This window comes from Chenopodium album, chromosome 10, assembly GCF_948465745.1.
Source record: "Chenopodium album chromosome 10, dcCheAlbu1.1, whole genome shotgun sequence".
NCBI lineage: Eukaryota > Viridiplantae > Streptophyta > Magnoliopsida > Caryophyllales > Amaranthaceae > Chenopodium > Chenopodium album.
In genome coordinates this window covers 22998138-23007335 of record NC_137843.1, presented here as the reverse complement: position 1 = coordinate 23007335, position 9198 = coordinate 22998138, and the positions used below count along the sequence as shown (strand labels likewise).

At 33.0% G+C, this 9198-nt stretch overlaps 2 protein-coding genes and 1 long non-coding RNA gene across 3 annotated transcripts; 1 reads left to right on the top strand and 2 right to left on the bottom strand.

The window, feature by feature from the left end:
- The first annotated feature begins 430 nt into the window (after positions 1-430).
- Positions 431-8206, top strand: LOC145562360 (uncharacterized). Its single transcript, XR_014094341.1, has 3 exons — positions 431-788; positions 7465-7527; positions 7678-8206. It is a non-coding gene; the product is annotated as an uncharacterized LOC145562360 (long non-coding RNA).
- LOC145562903 (uncharacterized) lies at positions 1990-4675 on the bottom strand. Its single transcript, XM_081623328.1, has 3 exons — positions 4486-4675; positions 3265-3629; positions 1990-2433 (listed from the first exon to the last, which is right to left on the bottom strand). The coding sequence occupies exons 1-3, from the start codon at positions 4673-4675 to the stop codon at positions 1990-1992; spliced, it is 999 nt and encodes a 332-aa protein (XP_081479454.1).
- LOC145562902 (uncharacterized) lies at positions 4651-6641 on the bottom strand. The gene is made up of 3 exons (XM_081623327.1): positions 6621-6641; positions 5969-6094; positions 4651-5289 (listed from the first exon to the last, which is right to left on the bottom strand). Exons 1-3 carry the CDS (start codon positions 6639-6641, stop codon positions 4780-4782), a joined length of 657 nt encoding a protein of 218 aa, XP_081479453.1. The 3' UTR covers positions 4651-4779.
- Positions 8207-9198: the final 992 nt, after the last annotated feature.

The window sequence follows — 9198 nt, the reverse complement described above, 5'->3', positions numbered from 1 at the left end:
TGCTCATATTTACTACTCAATTATATTATTTATGTTTTATTACACAACCACACAACTAAACTATTATAATAAATTTATATTACTTGAATCAAATTTCCCTATTTCATATACTCGTCTTATCACTGTAGTGCAATTTTACAACTATGCTCGTATCAACTACATACAATATTACAAATAAAGTTGTTTATAAATTTTATAATTTTTCAGTAAAAATTTAGGAGGGAAAATTACCTCCATAATCAATAAAACATTTAATTTGGTTAAAATTTTGTGGGGAAATTCATCAATATTGGCGGATAAACTCCCTCCAACTTGTACATGTTAAAATTTTGTGGTAAATTTAGTGTATGCGCTACTGTTTAAAATAAATAGTATTTTGACTTTTTTGCCCTTTCAAAGCAATTTTTTTCCCCCTCCGAAATAGTGTTCTGCTTTCTTCAGTTTTCTTACTGCTCTATCTCTCTTTTCCATTGGCCTTCAAAAAAAAAAAAAATCTCTCTCTTCCATTGAAGGGTATACTGATTTCCTCTCCTCCATTACAACAACTTCTTAGAGGTAGGTGATTATCCTTTTCTATAATCATCTGATATCTCCTCTCTTTTTGATTCACTTTCTCTCTAATATATCAAATCAAATTGTACGAGAAATTAAAAGTCATTTTCAGATGATGGATTCAGTCTCTGCAATCTCTGCTGGTATTTTCTCTCTCCTAAATTTGTTCGAAGTGCTAAAGACGAGCTCGAATCTAAGCTAGGGTTTGATGTATATACTGAAGGAGATGCGTCAAGGTAAGATATTATTGGTTCGTTTTGATTAGGTTTCGCGTTTTAATGTATGAAATCAGTGATAATTTAATTTATTCCAATTTGTATTTGGTAGTAGTTTTCTAATTGATAATTTGATATGCTTGAAAAGAATTATATTCCAATTTCTATCTATTCTTGTAATTTTCTGCATCAATTTCGTATGGCTAAAGTGAATTGTATTCTTTAATTTTCAGAATTACATATGGTATTAAACTGATTTTATATAATTAATTCGATTTTTTAATAGTAATTGATTAGATTTTTGTAATAGTTATTGATTCAAAGTTTTTATTTTTTATTTTTTTGGGTATAATTTGTTCAATTGTCTGATATATATTGTTTTCATGAGCTGCTATCTTCTTCTTTTTTTTTTTTCTAATCTTAACTTATTTGTTTTTTTTATCTTATCAAATCATTTTCTTGGGTTTAATCTGCTCAATTTTCTGATATATTGTTTGCATGCTTTGCTCTCGCTTTATTTGTTGTTGCTTCAAATTGATTGAGCGACTGTTCATGTTTGAGTGGCGTTTATTCACTTGGGGTTGTTAAAATGGTTGTTGAAACTGTTCATGTTCTTCCTGCTGCTGCTGGCTGGGTTTGGTCGTGGTGTTGCTTAAATCAATTGGTCACTGCATTTTGAGTTTTCGAGTTAATAATGCCTTTAAAATAAGTAATTTTCTATCTCTGTTATAAGATTGTTCACTCCTTGGTTTTATAGGCCATAGATTTGACAATAATCCAAACAAACAAAGTATTAGTAATGGTTTTGATCAACTCTTTTCAACAGAGGGCCAAGAGTTCATCTTGCAGTTGTTGAGCTTACTAAGGGCTTAACGAAATGCAAGCATTGTCTTTGCTTGAGATATATACGAAAGGTAGTATGCACTAATACTAGTAATGAAATTCTGTTAGGTTGCGTTTGGATATGCGAATTTCATTTCAAATAATAAAATTCAAATTCCGAAATTGAAATTCTACATTTCAAATTCAAATCATGTGTTTGGGAAATATGATAATTTCAAATTTAGGATTTCAAATTCAAATACCTGTTTGGGAAACAAGAGAATTTCAATTCTAGAATTTCAAATTCTAGTTGTTTGGGAAAAACAATGGAATTCCAAATTCTAAATTTCAATAACTAAGTTCCAACTTAACTCTAATTATCTCTAAACTTACAACACTACTACTCATCTATACACAAAATGATCCAATCTAATTTTTGATCATTGGGTAAATTTTTCAGCATGTCAAACTCATCAAGGGTGCCATTTACGAATCTCTTAACCGCCCTCAAAACTTGGTGTCGAGATATTCCAAGTACACTAAACACCTCCTTGTAGATTTCTTGACTAGTTGGCCTTGTTGATTTACTCATCACGTACTCCTTGAAAGATTCGGCAAAGCTACTCACAGCATCTGCAAGACGATCCCTTTTTAACCTTTTGTTTGATTCTCCGGAAGGTGTTTCTGATGTACTTGCATTATCATTTTCATTCTCCATTGCTGCAGCAGCTTCTTCATGCTGCTCAGCTCCTTCACCAGTGGCTCTATCCGAGGCAAACAAAACACATATATCATCCCAATTCTCAATGAATTTATTCTGATATGCAGTGGCTTGGGGAGCTTCCTACATTAGCAATAATCAACATCAATGTAAGGCAAACTATAATCAGAAAAACAACAATAAATTAACATATAATCAGCATCACAACAACTCTTAAGAAGATCAGAAAAACTGACTTTACTAAGGCCATCTCAGAAAAATAGATTGGAGTAAAAACGGCTATCTCAGAAACTCAAGCCAAACAGACTGAGCTACTGGCCAACTGCTACCAATTTAAGATGATATACACAGCAAGGTGGTTATAAAATCATTTACTAAGAAAAAAAAAGACCAAAACATCAACTTGTCATGTTTTAGTTTTATTTAAGCTAATCAATGATAACAAGATTACAGGAAATCAAAGGTAAGTCCAACCACTAGTGATTTAGAGAATGAATGGATATAGTAAATGCTTTATAAGTTGATTATAACAACTGACCGTCTTTAGTTCTAATACGAAGTATCAGGTAAGCAAATAATGAAATTTCAACTTATGGTAAATTATGCTTCTATGTTAGTACGGAAAAGAGTTACTCATCCCTGTATCAACTATAAATAATTCACAGCAACTATCAACTATAAATAATTCACAGCAACTATAAATAAGAAAAGCTTGCAAAAAGCCAAAACAAGCCTAGAAGCAGAACATAAAAGTGAGTGTTCAGATGCCAAGATGAAATTAACATAAGTTCTGATTTTACCAGTATGAAATTAAGAACAATTGTTATAAAACAGATTATAACAAGCAGGGAGGGGAAAATTTCAGGTGCAAGTGAAACAATTAACAACCACAAGGATTTGCAGCATAAAATTTAATACAGTGAGCCAATGAAACAAGGAATAAATGAAGCATACCGTATAGTACATATACCAATCAGCAAGCTGTTCTGCAGGGATCACCACCATCTTTTTTTTTTCATCCCATTTGAATTTCGTGTAAGTTCGAATTTCAGTAATAACAGAATAGTGCTTCTTCCAAACCTTAATCCGATTCCTAACATGATCTACAGTTATAGACATGCCCAAGTCAGCCCTTAACTTGTCAACCACGGCTTGATATGCTTGTGACTTAAAATCTCCATCACCCTTGTTCCCTTCATTTATTTGCTCAAACAATGTAGAAGTAAGTATCTCATCCATTTTTGAATTCCACGAAACATATCCTCTTCTAATAGGAGGACCCATAGGTTGTTTGCCTTGTCTTTTAGAAGTCATTGTTCCTAAATATCACAATGTAAACATTAGCAGACAGCCAAGATAAGCAAAAAAAAAAAAAAAAAAAAGTCAGCTAAAAAATTATCTGTGATGCATATATAGTATCATGCAGAACTTAGGTGAATCTATCAGCAATAAATGTTGGCAAACACAACACATTCCAGCACTAAACACAACACATTCAAACACTAAACAAATGCAATAATGCAAGGCAGACCTAGTTGCATACTTAAAGTAGCATATAATCAGAAATAAAACCATTAATCACCTATTATCCATTTCATTAAGTAGTTAAAATTCGAAGTCTCCTCCCTTGATACTCTTTAAACATCTTCTTGGCAAGTTTATCCCTAAACTCATTCCACTCTTTTGTTGACCGGTAATATAGTCTTCTTCTTCTTCTTCTTCTTCTTCTTCTTCTTCTACATCGATTACTTCCATATTTAACAAATCTTGTTCTACCTCTTGCATAAGAGTCGTTTCTTCCATTTTTTCCTCTCTTAAAAAGTTATGGAGGATGAAACATGCATTAATTATCCTAATTTGAGTCTTTTTCCCAAAAAAACTAGGATCCCTAAGAATGCTCCAACGTTTCTTCAACAACCCAAAAGCCCTCTCAATAGTGTTTCGGGCAGAGGAATGTCGTAAATTGAAAAGTTCCATATAATTTGTTGGAGTGTTTCCCCGCCACAAATTTAAATGATAACAGGTTCCTTTGTAAGGAGCTAAAAATCCCTCACAGTTTGAAAAGCCCAAATCCACAAGAAAGTATTTGTCTGCATTATCAAATATTAGATTAATCATATAAGATTCAATATAAAATAACCAAGTTATGATGGAAAAAAAAATCTAAACTCTTACTTCTTGGTATTTTAAGCCCATTAGGCCTCCTTAACGCATCACGAAGCACACGAGGATCTGATGCGGACCCTTCCCAACCAGGTAAAACATATGTGAAACGAAGATTTGAATCACAAGCCGCTAAGACATTAGTACTAAGGTCACCTTTCCTATCTCGATATCGAGGACGATCCTCAATAGGGACGGTCATCTTAATGTGTGTTCCATCAAGAGCTCCAACAACACCCTAGCATTATATTTCACAATACATAACTTAGGCTAATAAAAAGAAATTTATATCGTTAAAGCTATAGGTCATGTTGATTTTACCTCAAACCATTTCCACTTGTTATCCTCGGCAAAACTAGTGGTTTGGTCAACTTGCTTGATGTAATACTTTCCAATCTTCAAAATAGATTGGAGGACTATATGGAATTGACGACTCACGGTCTCTCCAGAACGGGCAAAGATAGCTTGAATTGTTCTATTTTTCAAATCTTGGGCAAGAATATGAAGAAACAATGCAACTATCTCTTTTACCGTGACATTTCTTGTTGTCTTTAAACCTCCCTTAGTTTGCAATATATGACATAATTTATTAAAACACCTTATGTCAAGCCTTAATTGCTCTCGACAAATCCTATCATTTTTTAAAGTGTTCATCCAAGTAGCTCTAGTTAAGGCACGCTCATGCTCATTCCATGTTACCTCCTTAAGCCTATACTTTTGACCATAACATGCACCTACTACTATCATAATAAAACCTATAACTACGACAATAAACTCCATATCTTCGTCATCATCCCTTACACGTTTTAGCGACTCCTAGAGACTTCCTCTGACATCTTTTCAATTATGAGCTGGAAGAATAAACAATACCCAAACTCAAACTTTGCTTATCTTAAGCCAATTCAATAGTATCACTAACAACTTGTAAGCAACAACATTTTAATCAACCATAGAAGTATAAAACAAATAGAAAACAGAACTATTTCTCCTACAGACTAAAAAAACAGAATAATAACAGAAAAGGCAAGATTTGAAGATAGGAGTATTTACAGAACCATGAAATAACATAAAAAATGAAGACACTAAAGACAAGTTTATACTCTACCAAAGTATTATTGCATGTTTGTACTATCAAGGGCCTACAAACTTCAATGCTTGGTTTTATGTATCAAACCATCAACGAGACAGATTAGACCAGTAGATAAAAACTCATGATTTTTGTAAACAATTTCTTGGCCAAGCTACTCTACTCAATTGATCATAGCATTTCAAATAGGAACACTCAAATTTCAAACATTCAGATAGCAAAGATACTATTTTGTAAACAATTTCTCACTTTAACATTTCATCAAACACCTAGAGTGCGCTGACATACTAGCGTTTTACCACACAATTTATAGTAAAAATGAACAAAAAGAGAGCGAAAAGAATCAGCAGACATTATCAATAAACCCTAGATTATGAAATTGATATTCGATTATTTAAGAAAAATTACCTCAGGAGCCGATTCAATGGAGGAATCTGCTAAAATGGAGGAGAGTGCGCCGCTGGTACACTTTGACGGAGGAGATCGAGCTTTAATGGAGCTACAATGGAGGAGAGAGAAAATTGGGAACAAGCCCTAGGAGAGAGAAGTCGACATTTGACAGCATAAGAGATAGAATGAGTTGGGCTTTTTAGAATTTGAAATGACAAGTATAAGATTGGAATTTCAAAATATTAAAATATACTCTTATCTTTAAAATGTTGGATTTGGGCCAATTTCAATTCCCAAATTCAAAGTATATCCAAACAGGTTGATTGGGCCAATTCCGGAATTTGAAATGAAATCATGCCATCCAAACAAGCCATTATGTACTTTAATTGATTAGCAAATTGAATTACAGATTACAGAGGATGAGCATAACTTTAGGCTATAGGTCTCTCAGTGACTTTAGGCCACAAATCTCACCGCGGAACTTCACTCAATTTTCTGGATAACTTCTACTACTTCTAGACTACAATACTTATTCTCAAGACTTAGATAATACATGTGACATAATTAGCTAAAATAGAAAAACCACAATGGACATGGCTGAAGTGAGCTGCTTTCTTTCCTTAACTTTTCTTTAATTGGCTTTATCTTGATGCTCCTTGTTACTTGCTACCTTTGACCCTTGCTGCCCCATCTTTACGCGCCTTGCATACACCAAAAGTGGTGGCTGACTTGCGGTGTTGACCCCATTGACCCAGTCCATAAAAAATTCTTATGTTTCGGGATGAGTTCCTTAGAAAAAAAAATTCTTGCTATTGAGACGTAGGACCTCTGTTCTGATTTCAGTACTGCTACTGCTACAAATGTCTGATTTAGCTAGGAAATTGGCTGAATCTTACATCTCTAATTGTTCTTTCTATTATCGCTTGTCAAATGGAATTGCAGCATCCTGAACCTCTCCACTAGTTCTGCTGGAACCAAGGTTGTTAAAACATGTTAGAGCTTACTATACGTGTTGTTACTTGTTAGTAATGCATGCCATTTGACTATTGTCTTGTTTGATAGTATAATATTTGGCTCAGTCTCCCAGCTAAACCATATAAGATGGTCTGGTAGCCTCCTGTTTTTGCTTCTTTTTACTTTTAGCATTGGATTAGAGTTGATTTACAAGTAATCATGATTTAAATAGAAAATTATAGAGGATGTCTTGTTCTGTGTTTTAATTATGAATATGTAGCATGTTCACTTTAATAATAGAGACTCCTCCAACGGTCGTTGTTGGTGTGGTTAATTACGTCAAGACTCCTTGACTAGATGCTCAGTCTACAGAACAGATGCTGCTATGCTCCTGGTGCTGCTTTGCTCTACATCTACTGCTGCTTTGCTCTCGTTCTCGCTGTTGCTGCTTTGCTCTTGCTTATGTTGTAAATCTATTATTATTTTTATTACAAATGTCATTCCATATAGTGTCTGAAACATTTAAGAAGATAACCAATTCTTCTTTTGTGTATTGCTAGGTCAGGCAAGCAAGCAAAGCATTCTTTAGGGAATGATATTTAGTTGCTGCTCAGTAGGTAAAGGTAATCTAATCGTCAACCTTCACATTTTACTTGCTTCCACATATTTGAGTTGCAGCATTCTAGATTGGTTAGATGTAAGTTATGTCTGGACATGCATCAAGTTCTATGACTCAACACAAATTGATAATTAGTCGCTGATGATTGGAACAGGGTAAGCAGCTTGCTTGACAACAAGATGAAGATTGTTAGCTAATGGAATGGATTTCTACTAGTGATCGATCTGCCATTAATTTCATCGCTAAAGAGACGGATTTCTGGTTAACGTTTCGTTTGAGAAAGAGGTTGCTAATTGGATTAAGAATGTGAGAGAATAGCTTAAGGTGAACCAAGGCTATTGTTGTTGCGTTTGCAGAGTGTTGCTACATCTGCTTCTACTTTGTTTCATATTTCAGAATATGTGTCGGGGTATGACAGATGTGGTTGTATAGGAACATATGCGCTTGATGCTGTAGTTGTTTGTTTTGTTGTCGATACGATGCTGCTACAACTGTTGTCTTGATTATTCCAATGTAATCAATGTCCATATGTTGCTGCTGTTTTCTTTTGTTATACAGGCTTCCAGCCTTGTTTGAAACTTCTATTTATTTGTAAAGAATTTACAATGTATAATTTACACAAGTTGTATAAGAATAACCTCTTGTAAGTATATGCTACACTATCTACAATTCTGCATTTTTAACTAAGCTTAAAAAATGAAAAAAAAAAAAAAAAAAAAAAAAAAAAAAAATTTATATTTTTAGGCCACTTTTACGTTTTTTTTTTTTAAACCAAATTTTTTGTACAAATCTTATAATTTAAGAATTTGTTTTTCTAACTTCTCACCAAATTCTTCCAAAAACTCCAATCTTGCAATTTAATAAAAATAAAATATAAAAACCCTATAACTTTCACTCTTACCATTTTCTTCTTTCTAACTATACATACAATGTATCTGAACACTCTAGTTTTAATAATTATAAGGTATGATATTTATAAGTTTATATATATATATATATATATATATATATATATATTTTTTGTGTCTTTGGTAAATGTCATATGATTATAGTAGTGCATAATCAAGTTTCCATCAAGTTTTTTACTATAGAATTGTCATAAATATTAATTCATACAATCAATGCTATTATAGTTAAAAACGTATGGATTTTGTAATAAAGAAAATGATTATATATCTCATGGTTAAAAATAATTGTATATTTAACCATAAAAATAATAATTACTTCTATGTTGTTAGATTCATGGAATTAGTCCTAGTTTATTTTCCTTAAACAACATGATCGGTTTGTATCAATATATGTTTGCCACAAAAATAAATTTTTATATTACACAAGTGTTAGATTGAATGCCACGGCGAAAATATACCCGTGACACAAGTGTTTGTTTGCCACGAGAATAATATTAGTTGTGGCACAAGTGTCAATTTGCCAAGAACATAATTAGCCGTGGCATAAGTGTTTATTTGCCACGGAAAATAAATTTAGTCGTGGCACAAGTTTCAATTAGCCCCGAATTTCCTTTTTCCCGTGGCATAATATTTTGTTGACATATCAAATTTTTTGTTGACTTTATTTTTCCCGTGGCTAGATCAAATTATGCCACGAATTTAGAATTCCCGTGGCATAATTCGTGGCACAAGTGGTTAATTGTTGTAGTGCTATGTTGGTTGATAAT

What these genes read in the sequence shown, in the direction of transcription:
- LOC145562903 (XM_081623328.1), bottom strand. Translation starts at nt 4,675, where the DNA reads ATGACCGTCCCTATTGAGGATCGTCCTCGATATCGAGATAGGAAAGGT. An exon ending in TGGGCTTAAAATACCAAGAA is followed by an intron (nt 3,630 to 4,485) that starts GTAAGAGTTTAG and finishes TGTGATATTTAG; the next exon opens with GAACAATGACTTCTAAAAGA. An exon ending in ATTGGTATATGTACTATACG is followed by an intron (nt 2,434 to 3,264) that starts GTATGCTTCATT and finishes TTGCTAATGTAG; the next exon opens with GAAGCTCCCCAAGCCACTGC.
- LOC145562902 (XM_081623327.1), bottom strand. Translation starts at nt 6,641, where the DNA reads ATGGGGCAGCAAGGGTCAAAG. An exon ending in TGGGGCAGCAAGGGTCAAAG is followed by an intron (nt 6,095 to 6,620) that starts GTAGCAAGTAAC and finishes TCTCTCTCCTAG; the next exon opens with GGCTTGTTCCCAATTTTCTC. An exon ending in CCATTGAATCGGCTCCTGAG is followed by an intron (nt 5,290 to 5,968) that starts GTAATTTTTCTT and finishes GGAAGTCTCTAG; the next exon opens with GAGTCGCTAAAACGTGTAAG.